The following is a 16350-nucleotide window of genomic DNA, read 5'->3' as shown; positions in this document are numbered from 1 at the left end:
AACACATGATGAAGTTTCTTCCTATCTGAAATCCAGAACTTTCATTATCTTAAAAAAAGTTTTCTTTCACTATGCTTTTAAATATTTATATTCCATTTATCTGGATATTTCTTCCTTTGGGTTCATCACATTTCTGTAAATTGAGATTCTATTTTCTCTGTGCTATATACATTACCTTCATATATTCATACATATTTTCATATATTCCTACATATTTTTATCTCTTAGTCCTCTTCCTTGGTATTCTTCAATAGTTTCTCAAGTTTATCCACCATATTTACTTTGTTTGTGTTAATCAGTCCTTTAGTCATGATAATATTGTTATAAACTGTGCTGTGTCATTTCTTGACTTCCTTACTTTATTTCTCTGCTTCCAGCAACACATCTTGTCTTTCACCTTGTATTTTATAGAGTTCATGTTTCTTTCATTTAATTGAAAACCACACAAGGTGATGTTTTTCATAATTATTTCTGTTTCCTTTATTAAAGTTTTATATATATATATATATACTCTTACTCTATCTCTTGAGTCTCGTTTTCTCCTTCTTTTAAGTTGCAGGATAATTTCATAGGTCCCATGTTGGTGGTGGTGATTGTTTTTTTTAATCTACTATTTGTTCTTGGATTAAGAAAGGTCCATCCCATCAAGATATTTGTCCCAAGTCACTGTGGATGAGATCTCCTCCAGTACCTTCACAGTTTACCCAAATACTCAAAATTTTTCCTCTCATCTCATAAGCTAGAGAACTGGTTGTTGTAAATTTCGGATTACAACTCAGGGTACCAGCAGCCTAAAGGCTGTTGTATTTCAAAAAGTTCTACCAGAGGACAGCTTTCTGTTTATTGTTTCTTCTTCAGCCTGCCATTTCCCTCACTTCAGGACCACAGTGTGGCTCTGTCTGGCATCCCTCCTAGAACAACCACCCAGGGGATCCCTGTAAAGGGCCTCTGTACAGTGAGAGTCCATGTGAAGCAGAAGCCCTGGCACACCCAGGCTTTCTGCTTGGTGTGAACATGCTTGCCCTTGCTTTGGACCCTCTAGAAATGGTTCGAACAACTGAGTGACTTCTTCCACAGGCCACTGCCACCACTACCCTTGACCCTCCAGATTCGGGCATGTTACCATTCCTCTGCAGACTATCCTGTGCTCATCTCCTGCTGCACAGTAGTATTTTCTTAGGAAGAAAGTTTATGAATTAACCATCATTTTTTTCTCTAATCTGTTCCCATCTGTAGTAGATCAAACAGGAATTAATCAAATTTTTGTGTCCTCACTGGTTTGTAGCTAGTGCATGATTCCCACTAGTTTTATATTCCTTTGGCCTTTATTATTCGATTCAATTGATTCCCATCCTCATATCACCATCATTCCCACAAGCTTCCTTCTAAATGCTTGGTATTCAGCACTCTAAAGGATGTCGCATGGTAGACCTCTAAACAATACTCATAAGTAACTTCCTGGACACATTCTCCAATCCTTTGGCACGGTTTCCCTCCATAGGTTCAACGCCACCTTTCCAAACTCTTTGACAATATGGCCAAGATGCAATTCCAGCTAGACAGCAGTGAGAAACCAACCAAGATAAGTCTTGGCATGTACAGCAAGGAAGAAGAATATGTGGCCTTCAGTGAGCCCTGTGACTGCAGTGGGCAGGTAACATAAAAGTTCTTTTTCCTTCTTACACCTTTCTCTCTCCAGTGTCTGCGTTCAAATATGGTCAACATCAACCTTCAAGACGGCCTTTTTGACCTTGGGCCAGAACTGCTGTCCATGTTGTAGGACTTCCAGCCTCCCTTGACTTGAACTGACATTGAAACAGCTTCTAGTGCCTGCTTTCTTCTCTCTGGGAGGACACATGTCAACATTCATATCTCTTCCTTAACCAAAGATCTGCACAGAGAGAAATAAAATGCACATAAACAACTTCCTGAGTAAACGAGAAAAGGATTTTAAAATAATTAGCAGCACCAGGAGACTTTAACATGACAACCCTTGGAGCACCCCACAGGGAAATCTGGAGCACTGACATCTTCCCTGGGAGAAAATGCCCTTTGAAATCAACCACTTTCCTAAGATGTCACTTATCTGTACAAATACACCTGAAGTCTCTTCCTCCCACAGCTCTACCTCTTGGAGAGCCAGCTGCCACCCTGCTCCAAGAGCTAGATCTCCCGGGTACAATTCAAGAAACACGAAACATGGGATGACTCTCTTCTTGAATCTCCTTCTCATCCTTTAGCATCACCACTAAAGTATAAGCCCTTCCTTCTTCATTATCCTAAATGATCCAACAAAGCCTTGTCCCTGGGGGCTCTAATCTAGTCCAAAGTATCACCTAGGGAAAAGATCTTTCACAGGGTTCTACCGTCATCCACATGTGTCTTGGAAAGCAATTCTAGTACCAAAAAATAATCACGTTCTCAGTTTTGTGAGAGGGTCCTGGAGTTTGATTCAGAATATGTTCTTTTTGTAGACTCAGAAAGCATTTAGTTGGAAAACATAAACCTGGCTTACATCTTCATATTCAGTGTGGACAGGGTCATGAGAGTCCACTGACTTATTTACACCTAGCTCAACCCAGATTAAGATTTCTGTGTGTGAACTCTGGGTGGTGGCCCCCCATCCCTTTATCCTGCTCCTCTGTCCTGCGTGTTCCAAATGGGCACATCGTCCTGTTGTTAATAAATCCTAGTTCTCATTTATCGCCACCTTGGTTTACACAAACAAATGTCTCCATGTGCCTTCTGGCAGCCATTTGGGGTTGTACACCGTGCCTGGGCTCCATTTTCTTCACTCTTTTAGGCTGACTGGAAGAAACTGTGTAGTACTGATCATAGTTTCTTAGGAACCCGTTGTCTAACCCAGAGTTCTTTTTTCAGGTAGAAATATGGTTGAACCACGTACTTGCTCATATGAAGGCCACTGTGAGGCAGGAGATGACAGAAGGAGTAACTGCCTATGAAGAAAAGCCAAGGGAGCAGTGGCTCTTTGACTATCCAGCTCAGGTATTCGCCTAACTGGGACCTTGGTGGGCCACCATCCCCTCTTCCTCAGTGACCTCCTTCAGCCTTCTGGGGCTGCCAGACATCAAACTCACTGTGTGCTTCACAGTCAGGACAGGCTGGTCTGTGAGGGGTCAGCAAGAGGGAGCAGGGGAATTGGCAGCCATGACCTAATTCAACCATTACCTTAAAGAATCAAAGGTGGTCTATTTTTACTCTCATTGGCTCCAGTAGGGAGAATGTGTAAACAATGCAACTCATTGAGCCGGCCTACTTTGCATGTGCCAAGCTCTATGCTGAGTACAGGAGACACCAGCAGGGAACAAGACAAGGTAACCCTGCCCTATTGGAGTTTACAGACTGGCGTGGAAGTCAGTCACTTTCAAATGAGACCTGGTGCAATAATAAAGGAGGCTTAGGGTACTCTGGGAACATATAGCTAGTTAGTGGGGTCTGGGGATCACCTCCCTGAGGATATGATATTTAAGCTAAGATTTGAAATAGGAGTTAACAAGTAAGAGATGGTGGGAATGAGAAAACAAGCATGGAGAAGAGTATGCGCAAAGGCTCAAAAGCCAGGAAGAGCCTGATGTGTTTGAGGAACTGAGAGGAATTGAGTGTGGTTGAAGCAAGAGTAAGAGGAGGAGGAGGAGGCAGCAAGAGGCAGCAGATAGATTCTGGAGAGGAAACGAGAAGCCAGTTCTTACAGCCAACTAGGGAGTCTGACTTGATTCTAAAATATATCTGAATCCTCTACAAGGTTCTCAGGAGGGTAATAAGAGGAGAGAACAAATGAGAATTTTTTTAATGGTTCTGGCTGCAATATACCACTCCCTTCCCCTGTTAGTGGCATAGTACTGGTGTTGGAATATTTGGGGTTAGAAGATATCTGATGGTTACTGAGGCCATAGGAGTAGATGAGATTGTCCTTGGAAAATACATGGACTGAGACGAAGGTGTAGAACAAACCCTTGAGCACTGTTCAATGGCTGAGTTGGCAAGGAGGAGCCAGTAAAGCAGGATGAGAAACGGTACCTTTTTAGGTAGAAGGAAAACCAGAAAATGGTAATCATGGAAACCAGAAAAGAAACTGTTGATAGCAGGTGAGAGGTCAAAAATGCCACACACTTCTAAGAGATCAAGCAAAATAAAGAGGCTGAGGAGTGCCCATGAACTTGGTGAGGCCATTTCAGTGGAGTGGTGGAGGAGAGGCCATATTGCAGGGGGTTGAGAAGGAGAAGAATGCGGTAAAATGTTGACAGTGTAAACAGACAGTGAGAAGAGAAGAGAAATAAGTCAGTACTGCAGAAGGGAAGAGGTTTTCTTTTTTAACAGTACAGTTGACACATCACATTCAAACCATCCCAGCAAGATGACAGTGTAGGAGGAACTTCTTTACCAAAATCCAATATGTCTAAATCTAAAGGCAAAAACGAATAAATTAGGGGAATGGTACTTTTTACTACAGCAGGATTCTCTATTTCACAAAGGGACTAATTGCCAATTGGATTCCTTGTTTACCTAAATTAGAATTTTGAAGCAAGAAAATTTGTTGCCTCCTGCTATTGTGACAGAGATTTTCTAAAGCAGTGTCTCCCAAACCAAATGACACTACAGGTGACAAATGTATCTAAAGTCTCCACCATGAATAATCAAAATTATGCATTTTCCATGTTAAGTTTCTCAACAAACAGAAGAAATGTTCATTTAAATCATTTTTCCCGTTTATTTATTTTGAATCTCTGAAAAACACAAATCATACTGACCACATTGAATTTTGCTGTAATTCACCTTGACCTTCAAGAGTAGGCCTTTCAAGGTTATAGCTTTTAAGAAATAAAAAAAGGTAGTGAAAATATTGTGGACAAGCAAAAATATGCCACAAATGATCAGCAGTAGCTAATCAAACTAGAATACTCGGAGCAGAAGATGTTCCAGAACAGAGCAAAGACTGAGTGTCGTTGAGATACTTAATCAACATATTGTTGTGCTCCCAAGCACAGGAAAGATGCTGTGCCTGGGTAGTAAAAATGGAATGATCAGTGTAGCAATTTCTAAAAGCCACTGACATTGACCAGAGTCAGTCTTTGGCTGTTCTAAACCAAATAATACATTTTTCAAGTACAGAAAGTACTTTCCCCACTTGTGTTGTAACCACTTCATATCTCCAAGGATTCGGAGGCATGTGGCTGGTGGAAGAGGGAGGAAAGAGGCTTATGTCACCCACACGATTACATTGCGAGCCCTTGCTGTGTGAGGAGTGGGCTGGTTTTGGAAACAGTCTTGGTAATGGCTTTACTAAGTGACTCCTTGTGCCACAGGTGGCCCTGACCTGCACTCAGATCTGGTGGACCACAGAGGTGGGCATTGCATTTGCCAGGCTGGAGGAAGGCTATGAGAACGCCATGAAGGACTATTACAAGAAGCAAGTGGCCCAGCTCAAAACCCTCATCACTATGCTGATTGGCCAGCTCTCCAAGGGGGACCGGCAGAAGATCATGACCATATGCACCATTGATGTGCATGCCCGGGATGTGGTGGCCAAAATGATTGCTCAGAAGGTGGGTCCCAAACATCTGGGATTGTCCCTCTTTGTGAACAGCTACACCGTGAATAATGGGGTTAGGGAGAAGTTCACATACAGCCAACACATGGAGGCCCCAGGCTCTGCACTGGTCAGAGAGCTGGGAGAGGATCATGGTGGCTGCTCCTACCTTTTAAGACCCCCTGCAAAATAATGTAATGGGAGCAGCCCATGTTTTCTACACTGTGGTGGGCACAGTGTGCTGGGCTCTTGACTGGTAGACAACATTCAAGATATCTAGAGCCCTGTGTGTCCTGTGGCCAAAAGGCCACCTGCTACCTATTGAACACTGTGATTCACCCAGCACTCTGCCACTCTCTCTTTAGGTAGACAATGCCCAGGCCTTCCTCTGGCTGTCACAGCTGCGGCATCGTTGGGATGACGAGACCAAACACTGTTTTGCAAACATCTGTGATGCCCAGTTTCTCTATTCCTATGAGTACCTGGGAAACACACCTCGCCTGGTGATCACACCTTTGACTGACAGGTGAGTGCTGATGCCAGCCACTGACGAGAACCCTACTGCTGTCGGGCTCAGGCCATCCAATGGCCATCCAGGGTCAAGGCCACTATCACTTGCTATTTGTCCACAGAGCTGCAGGGGGAGGGCCTGACTTAACACAACAAATGTAAAATAAAAGTGAAAGGATGTAGGGCACAGCCCTTCTCAGAACAAAACCCAGAGCAAATCAATGAGCCATGACTTTTTAAGGAATTACTAGACAGTCATACACACCTGGATTCTAACACCAGCTCTAACACATACCAGCTGTTTGACCATGAAAACTTGACCTAATTCTTGGTTTCTTCATCTGTGAAATGGAGGTAGTAACTCACACTTCACATGAGTTTTATAAGCATAAAAGACAGTAATGCTTGTAAAAAGTTTGGTGTATAATAATTGCTTAGTAAATAATCCCAATTACTTGTTTCTTATCGGTAAGTTAGTACATTTATTCAGCACCTCTCACTCTGGGAACGCAAAGATAAAAGTAAGATCATCCCTAAAATTAAGGAGCTTACAGTTTTTTAATGAGCCTTATTCTCTGTGGTTCATGTTAATTCACTCATGAATGAATTCACACCAGACACTGAACTAGTCACTGGGAATACAAAGATGACTAAAACATTTTCTGCTCTTAGACTCCAATTCTATTGAGGGAAATAAGACATATGTAGATAAAAGATTTTAAATAGCACCAGGGGAAAAAGTGCAAGGCCATAGTATAAAATAATGCCAAAGCCATAAGCTATAAATCTCCAAGCAAGAGACTCTGCAGTGAGCCCTCTGAGCACTGAAGTTCCCACCCACTGTGGGAAGAAGACTGGGGACACTTCAGGGAAAAGATGGCATCTGATCTGGACCTTGAAAGACGTGTAGGATTCCAATGGGATTTCAGTACGTCATAGGGTGGCTGTCCATGAAATTGTATGGAAATCTGTGCACATGTCACTTTTTCTATTGAGAGGATCTATAGCATTCATTAACTGTTAAAGTGGTCTAGGATCACCAAAATTTAAAGATAAGCATTCTGGAAAATGGAATTCTATGGGCAAAGGCATGGAAATGAACAAACTCAAGACATGTTCTTGGAAGAGAGAGTAAGAGTCTTGAACTTGCAGGAGATGGTGGTCATAAGGCAGGGAAGGTGGGTAAGAGTCAGACTATAAAGTGTAAAGAGTATATTCTTTTTTAATCCAGTAAGTAGTGATAAACTATTGAAAATTTTTCATCAGAGGAGTAAAATGATGAAAACTGTATTTTATGAAGATTTATCTGACAGCAGAACATGGGCAAAGAAGAGAAAAGACAGGAGAATAAGGTCATGGTCCATGTGAGAAATGATATTTTAATTCTGCTGAGATTCCTGTAAATTCTGCTAAGAGCTGGTGCCCTTTCCCCTTATAATTCCATTGAACACTGTGTCTCTTCTCCTCCAGAAAGAGTTGCATATCTGAATGACTGGCTCACCGTGAATAAGTCACTTGTAGGTAATGAAGAGATTGTCATAAATTGTGAAAGTTAAAATGGACAAATAGAATCTGTGCCATCTTTTACTTAATTTTCTCTCTGCCTATTTTAAGTGCTTGTATTCTGGTTAAATCCTCAGATATATTTCCAAATAACGCTTAGTTAAATTGTAATTACTGTGCTCATGGAATGCATAGGGACGTGGGTAATCCAAAGAAGTTGAAAATCCCAACATCATCTCATGATTAGTCAGACCTCTAGTAAGACCAGAATAAGACCGCATGGTTCATCTCCCCCCACGCTTTCCATTTCTTTAATTCATTTTCCTGCCTAGTCTGGAAAGATGTTCCACCCGGAGTCCCAATCAAACCACTCCCCGTTTACTATTATCTCTCTCTTTTTTGTGGGAGCCTGTAGAGGTCACATCACTATTTCCAGTCGCTCCCCACTGCAGTTAGACTAAAATCTGAATTCCTCGTGGGACCTCGTAATTCCTGCCAACCGCCCTGACGCCTCACTCCCTGCCCTCCAGCAACACTGGCCTCCTCTCTGTGCCTTGATCCCTTTAAGTTCGTTCCAACTTAGAGCCTTTTGCATATGTGCTTCCCTCTGCCTGGAATGCCCTTCTCCATGCTCTCTGTTCCACCATCACCTTCTCATCCTTTCGTTCCACTCTCAGTTCTGAGGAGACCTTCCCTGACCACTCTTTCTAAAAGACAACCTCTCCCACCTCACACACACACACACACACACACACACACACACATCCACAGAGCAATAACCCTGATCAACCCCTCTGTTTATCTTCTTCCTAATATTTCCCACATTCTGAAATGATCTTGCTTGCTTGCTTGTTGTCTGCATTCCCCTTTGGAATATAAACTCATTGTTATTCTTTGTCTTGTTTGTTGCCATATCACCAGCATCTGGTGGATATTGAATTAATGTCTGTCAAATGAATGAATGGTGGTTGAATATCGAAGACCCAGATCATAAGAACAGACAGAATCAAGATGTGGCGGTTGACTCAGGAGAGGGATCTACCCAGGACTCTGTGTCTTGGCTGCCAAAGAAGAAGGAGCAGCTACTCTGTCTTCTGCTCTTAGCTGGGGACTGACTCTCCTCCCTGCTCCAGCTTAGGACAGAAGGCAGATAACGTCTGTTCAGAGGGAGGTGCACATTCCTCTACAGTCGGGACGGCAAAGGCAGCAGCAACTGTGGGAGTTTTGGCATCTTCAGGGTATTACTTGGGCTTTCCTTGAGCTCAGTCAGTTGGAGGGGCTCCCTTCAGTGTGGGTTAAAGGAAAAGTCTTCCCATCTCAAGCTTCAGAGTGGACCCTCTCATGTGTCTTTGTCTTTATAGTGATTCTCAGCAAGACAACTACCCTAAACAGAAAGGAAATATGGTACAGTGTTCCCTTTTGCAATGAATTTTTCTGCCTACCTTGGAATATGAGCGAATGATTTGGGAATTTATATCACTTAGAGCAGAACAATGAAGCTATTATGTATTTCAGTGATTTGATTAATATCTGTCTCCCACTCTGGACTATGTGCTCCATGGTAGTGTTGACTTTGATTTGCTCACTGTTCTACCCCCAGGACCCAGAACCATGTCCAGCACATAACAGGCATTCAAGAAATACTCGTTGAGTGAATGCAGCGAAATGATTTCTGAGACTCTGATTAGGTGCCCAGCTTCCTCATACCATTCAGAATATTTTCTTCCTTTCCACTGATGTATCAGACATTATCGTTCAAGATGATAAAAGGACAATACTTTTCTTTTCTCTGGGTCTTCACACCTGGCCAGGAGTTGAAGAAGATAGTTACCTCTTTTGGATTTAGAGGTCTCTAGTATGCTAATGTTGAATGCCTTATCAAGGGAAAGAGTAAAGTTTTGACAATGAATCATTTCTAAAATAGGAATTTATCACCTCTACTATGAAATCATGCAAATAAGAAGTTGAAAAGATTTGCTGAAAATAATGGTGAATACTATGTAGACCTTGACGTTGTTCTGCACATTAGATGCTTTTCTGACAAAGTAGTATGTAGTTGAATATTTATACAGCAAATTCCATTTTCTCATTGACTTCTGTTATTATCTCAAGAAATGTTTTGCCCAGAAAAAAATTGGCCTCAACGCAGAAAATCACATTTTAGAGAGCATTCAGCTCTGACGGGTGTGTAGCTTAAGTACATTTAATTCTCTCCTGCCAGAGGAATTAATCAAATGGACCATTGATCTGTACAACCTTTGCACATTCATTAAAAGCACACCCGCATTACAGTACATTTAACTGCTTATGCCTATTTCTTTGGAATTTCCCAGTGCCTGGATGGGACTTGAATATACAAGTAGGTACGATGGCTCGGCCGTTGTCACAAGACTTTGGCGCAATGCTAAGTTGAAGAACTAAATGGAAATGCTTTTTCAGGCTGAACAAAAGCGATTCTCATAAGTTGTTTCTTAACCTTTGGATCATCTCCTTCCCTTTACTCCCCTTCCCTCACCTTCACACACAAACGCCCCTTTCAGCCCTGTGCTGTGTTAAGTACCATTTTAATCAACTGCTTATCAATTTTGAGTACCTCTTAATTTCTCAGGACTACTGCAAGTGAGTGAGATATAATTGATGCAAGAGTCTTTGAAGGTGATTTGCTGGACAAGGACACAACCAGCAAAAGTCCCACACTTTCTGTTTTAAGTTTTTATCTGATATTCTTACTGAAAAACTTAATAATCTATTAAAAAAAAGTAAAAATCACACAGAAATAGCCATTGTTAATATTTAATCTGTTTTCTTCTGCATGTAGATTTAAAGAAATAAAATTACAATCATATGATGTATATAAAATATTATAGATTGCTTTTATTTAACATTATATTATCATGTGTGTATTCTCTAAATATTCTTCTAAAACACTCTAATAGCTGAATTACAGTCTACTTACAAGTATCCAGTAATTTATGTAACATAACCATACTTATGGGGGGATATTTAAATTATATCTAACCTTTTACTATTAAAAATAAAGCTGCCATGAACTTGCTTATCTATAAATTTTTACCGTATTTCTCATTATTTCCCCAGGAGAGATTCCAAGAAGCGAGATAATTAGATGATACATACTTGGAATTATTCTTGAAAAAATATCGTTCCCACTCTCACTAGCAGAGTACGAGTGTTCCATCTCACAACATCCTCACCAGCGTTAACTATTATTTTTAAAAATATTACTAATTTTATTAGTCAAAATGGTATCTCATTTGGATTTGAATGTCCTTAATTATTCACAGGCTTGAGCATTTTTATATGGTTATTGGGTTTTAGATTTGCTTCTCCTGTGAATTGTTACTGTCCTTGCTCATATTTTATTACTTTTTTGCTTAGAAAGTTCTTGCCTGTGTCAAGATCAGTTTAATATTCACCCATATTTTATTATAGTTAATTTTATTTTACTTTTTCCTTTAATCCTTTTCAATTATTTGGTAAACTTTTTGACTATTGAGTAAAATGAGTGTTTTCGTCAAAATCATTTTTGGTTACAAGTGATAGAAGCCGAACTCAAACTAACTTAAACAGAAAGAGGACTTGTCTCGCCTACCTGGAAACTGAGTCCAGCTTGGTGCAGTGTAACCAGCTCCAAGGCCTAGACAGAGCACTATCAGATCTTGAACTCTCTCTCTCATATCATGGCTTTGCTTTCTTCTGAGTGTTGATTTCTTTCTTGCATAGGTTTTCTTTGTATGGCTGGAAAAATAGACTCCACGCCCACACTTTTATGATTCCTGATCCAGGAGGTAGAGAGACCCTCCATTTCCCAGCAGCAGGTATCAGATTCCTTGAAGGGACTCTGATTGGTCCTGTTTGGATCATATGCCATTTCTAAGCCAGTCACTGTGACGAATGAGATTGAGTATTTTGCCCACCCTGAGCCCTGTGCCCACCAGTGGGAGGGTAGGAAATACTTTGATTGGCAGCCCCATCTAAGTACAAGGTGTACAGGAGAGATGGCTTTCCAAAGTGTGGAATCCTGGACAAGGAAAACCCACAGAAACTATGGCAGGGAGTATATAATTTTATTTATTTTTGTTGTTTCTAAGTAACCAGTGGTCCCAACATTTTTTAGTGAGTGATGGGTCCTTTCTCTCATTGGTTTCTGATGTTTGCTCTACCATATTCAAAGTTCTGTGTCTATCAAACTACCTCAAAAGTGTCTATTCTGTTTCATCAGTATGTTGATCCGTCTATATGCCTCACTATTTAAGCAGATTGTAGCTTCATCGTGAGCTGTAATATTTTTAGAGTAAAGGTCTGCATATCTATCGTCATTTTTAATTTTTTTTTAGCTCTTCTCTTTCTTCTTTCAAATGAATTAATCATTTTGTCAAGTTCCAAAATACAAACAATTAGGGTTTTGATTGGTGAAACTTAATAGCTTCAACTTAATTTTAGAAGAACAGCCATCTTTATAATATGTGATATATTTCTATTTATTCATATCTTCAATTACATGTCTCAGACAAGTTTATAAGTATCTTCCTATAGGTTTTGAGTATTTTTTATTGTTATCTCTAGGTCTTTTTTAAAAATTTTTGTTGCTATATAAGATTTTTTTTTCATTATATATCTTTTAAAGCAACTTTACTGAGATATATTTGACATATCAAAAATTTAACCTATTCCAAGTGTCCAAATCAGTGATTTTTAGTAACTTTACCAAGTGGTGTAACGATCACCATAAATCAGTTTTACAACATTTCCATCCTCCTGGATAAGACCCCTCATGCCCATTTACAGTTAATCCTCATTCCCACCTCCAGACCCAGGCAATCACTAACCTATTTTCTGTCTCTATAAGTTTGCCTATTCTGGACATTTTTTATAAATGAAGCCAAACAACGTGTGGTCTTTTGTGTCTGACGTCTTTCATTTCGCATAACATTTGAGGGGTTCATCCATGATAGAGCATGTGTAGGTAGTTTGTTCCTTTTTATTTCTGAATAGTATTCCATTTTATAGATACGACATATTTTGTCTATTCATTCGCCAGTTAATGGACATTTAAGTTATTTCCAGTTTGGGGCTATTATCAATAATGCTGCTGTGAACATATACCTGCAAGTCTTTGTGTAGACATATTTTCATTTCTCTTGAGTGGATACCTAGGCGGGGAATTGCTGGGTCACTGGCAGTTTTGTGTTTAACTTTTTGAGAAACTGCTAAACTATTTTCCAAAGAGACTGGATCATTTTACATCCCCACCAGCAATGTATGAGGGTTCCCGTTTCTCCACATCTTTCACAACATTTATTATTGTCTGTCTTTTTTATTATAGCCATTCTAGTGGATGTGAAGTGGTATCTCATTTGGGTCTTAATTTGCATTTCCTTAATAATTAATGATGTTGAGCATCTTTTCATGTGTTCATTAGCCATTTGTATATCTTCTTTGTCACAATGTCTGTTCATATCTTTTACCTACTGTTTGATTGGTCTGTTTGTCTTCTTATTATTGAGTTGTAAGAGTTCTTTGTATATTCTGGATATATTGCATGTGTTTGCAAATATTTTATTCCAGTCTGTTGCTTATCTTTTCATTTTCTTAATGATGTCGTTTAAAGTGCAAAAGTTTTGAATTTTGAGGAGATCCAATTTGTCAATTTTTTCTTTCATCAACTATGCTTTTGGTGTCATAGCTAAGAAATCTTTGCTCAATTTCATTATCTCTTTAACTTTCTTTTCACTTGTGTACAGGAGAAAATTGATTTTCGTAAATGTGTCTTCTAATCTGCCCATTTACTACCCTGTACTAAAAATTCTAAGAATTTTACTCTTGATTCTCTTGGGTTTTCTAAGTCACTTCTAGAATTTCTAATCGTGTTTAAGACATATACATAATATGTAGCATAGTTATAACTACTCAAGTTTAGTTACTAAACATGCTGTTATTTTTGCTAGAGAGATCGTATGTCGATCATTGCTCTCAGTTCTTCGTGTCACATTTTGAGAAAGACATTTACCAACTAGTGTGGGCAAAGAGAAAGATGAACTCTGGATTATGAGGCTCTCGTAACCAAATGGCGTTAGGAACAGATTCTAGAATTGGGGTCATTTATGCTGAGGGCAGATAATTTTCAAAATTTAAATGTTAAGATGTCATGAAAGGAAGAGATTTGTTTTAGGTTGATGCCAAGGACATTCTTCTTCTATTAATATTGTTTCTCATGTTGAGCTTGAAACCTATTAAAAGCCCTGCGTCTTTTTTCATGTGAACTACCATCTAACCACATCTCCTCTGTTCTATATATGTGCAAGTTCTTGGAAGATTGCTTTGCATTCTTCCCTCTTAAATTTCACTTGGTTAAGTCTACTCCATCATTTTCAGTTGTTAAAATTATTTAGAATTTTAGTCTATCTTCTATCTAATCAATTATTTCTTAATTCAAGTTATCGATAAAAGTATTGAATATCAGAGACTCGAGTCCTGGTGACGCCACTACAGGCCTCCCTTCAGGCAGATATTATTGCATCCATGTTGATGTGGTTATTGAACCATGTGATGGGTAGAATTGTAAGAATGATCCCCAATGAACTTTCCCTTGTATAATCTCCTTCCCTTTGAGTATGGATAAAAATTATAAATATGATTATGTCTTTCCCATGATTATGTTTTGCTTTATGGAAAAAGGGAAATTATTCAAGTGGACCCAATATAATCATATGAGCCCTTAAAAGCAGAGCTTTCTTCTGGCTGAGGGCAGAAGGGGAAGTCAGAGACATTTGAAGCATGAGAAGAATTTGACATGCTGTTGCTGGTTTTGCAGACAGAGGGAGCCATGTGCAAGGATGGTAGAATAACCTCTAGGAGCTAAGAGATCCTCTGGCTGACAGCAACCAGCAGGGCCCTACAACTGATGGAATTGAATTTGGCCAGGAACTCAAATGAGCTTGGAAGCAGACTCTTCCTCAGTGTCCAGATGAGAGTCCAGCCCAGCTGACACCTTGATTTTGGCCTTGTGAGACCCTAGGTAGAGAACTCACCTGAACTTCTGACATACAGAAGTGAGATAATAAATGAGTGTTGGTTTAAGCCACTAAGTGTGTGGTAATTTCTTACACAGCAATAGAAAATGAATACAAACCAACTATGATTTCACAAATTCTATGATTAGCTAGACTATATTTTTTATTTATTTCTATTCATAGCTGAAATCAAGATACAGATTCTTTGATATTTTATTTATCTGCCAGTTGAATAACTGGGTCAAAAAAAAAAAGCTACATTTCATATATTTAATACCTTAAAAAATAATACCTTGAAAGTGGATTGGCTTTCTGCTTTTCAAGGCACTTTCATATCTCTTGTCTCATCTTATCCTCACAAGGGCCTGGTGAGGCAGATAAGAACAAATCCTATAGAAGTCATTTACCCAAAGAAAACAAAACTGCCTTTAGCTTGATATTAGGAAGGCCTTTCAAACAATTAGACCTGGCCCACTGTGGAAGGGGCTGCCTTCTAAAATAATAAACACTGCTGTACTGGAAGAAAAGAGTACCTGATTGTATTTGAAGGATTTAATGGGAAAGAGCCTCATGTGGTTAAAGAGCCAAATCTCTGAGGTCTCCTCCAACACTAAAAGGTCTGTATTTCTAATAAGCAACAAAACTAAATTGATCCATATCTGTGTTGGGGTTAGTTGGCTAGGCAAGAGCTCTTCTTAAAGAATTCCTTGTCATTTTCACAATTGCTATTCTTTTTGAAGCAGCAAATTTATCCACATTCCTTTGCACAAAGAAAATACTGTGTGATGGGCCTCAATAACACATTTTTTTAAGGCACCAATGTTTAATAACTTGGCTGAGTCTCACAGATACTTTGTAGTAGAGGCAGGATTTGAAACCAGTCTGTCTGACTCCAGAATCCTTGACTTAACCCACTGTAGCATGATCTGCCCCCCTCACTAGGAAACAGGAGCAGACCGCAGCAGGTAGCTTGGATGTTTAAAGAGATGGACAATCTAACAAGACCACAGATGGAATCTTAGAGCAGGAGTATATGTCCCAAAGGACTGAGACATCCTGCCTATTCAGCGCACCAATCATAATGGCAACCCCTGGCGCAGAAGAGAGAAATGCTATTTCTTTCTTTTCTTTGTGTTTTTCTTATGGGCCAAGCTAAGCCCCGCTGGCCCTATGTTAGTTATTAGAATTTATCAGACAGCCCACTTTCCCTCCCTGAACCTCAGTCTACCCGTCCATAAAACAGAGGGATTAGATTACTTGATCTCGGAAGTCCCTCCCAGCTCTAGAGTATTATTATGGGAAAAATATATATATTTTGGCATTTTCCCCCAAGTGCTTCTTCTGTGATAGTCAGAAGCTCAGTAGATGCCCAAAAAGAGATTGACAATGAGATTTGAGGATTTCTTTCAGAGATTCTTGAGTTTTCTATGAGAATTCTATGTTTGTGAAGCCTTGTACTTCTGGACTCCCAGACTTCTTGAGAGCCCTGCAGCTTCAGAGAGAAGAGGCCTGTGATTGCAATCCGCCCAGCAGAGGAGACAGCCTGGGGCAGAAAGGGGGTGGCCGGGAAGATGGGGAGGAGAGTCGGGCTGCGGGCTGGGACGCCACCAGTCCAGGCAGCTGCCTTTCCTCCTGGGAAGTACAGGGCTGGGATGCAGCAGGCCCAAATAGTTGTAGAAGAAGCCTGAGGCTAGGAGAGGTGGAAGGCATGGGGCCAATCTAGAGCCAGAAACTCAGAGCCAAGGAGGGCAGGTATGA

General features: G+C 40.1%; 1 protein-coding gene across 1 annotated transcript in view; it reads left to right on the top strand.

Annotated features, from left to right (window-relative positions):
• Positions 1-16350, top strand: part of DNAH9 (dynein axonemal heavy chain 9) — a 309121-nt gene that overhangs the window by 80742 nt on the left and 212029 nt on the right. Inside the window, exons 23-26 of the mRNA XM_004433052.3 lie at positions 1502-1654; positions 2881-3006; positions 5325-5564; positions 5914-6074. Coding sequence (XP_004433109.2) covers positions 1502-1654; positions 2881-3006; positions 5325-5564; positions 5914-6074 — 680 coding nt within the window. The remainder of the gene's footprint in view (positions 1-1501; positions 1655-2880; positions 3007-5324; positions 5565-5913; positions 6075-16350) is intronic.

This window comes from Ceratotherium simum, chromosome 16, assembly GCF_057802395.1.
Source record: "Ceratotherium simum simum isolate JZ-2026a chromosome 16, ASM5780239v1, whole genome shotgun sequence".
NCBI lineage: Eukaryota > Metazoa > Chordata > Mammalia > Perissodactyla > Rhinocerotidae > Ceratotherium > Ceratotherium simum.
This window is presented reverse-complemented; position numbering and strand designations above follow the sequence as displayed.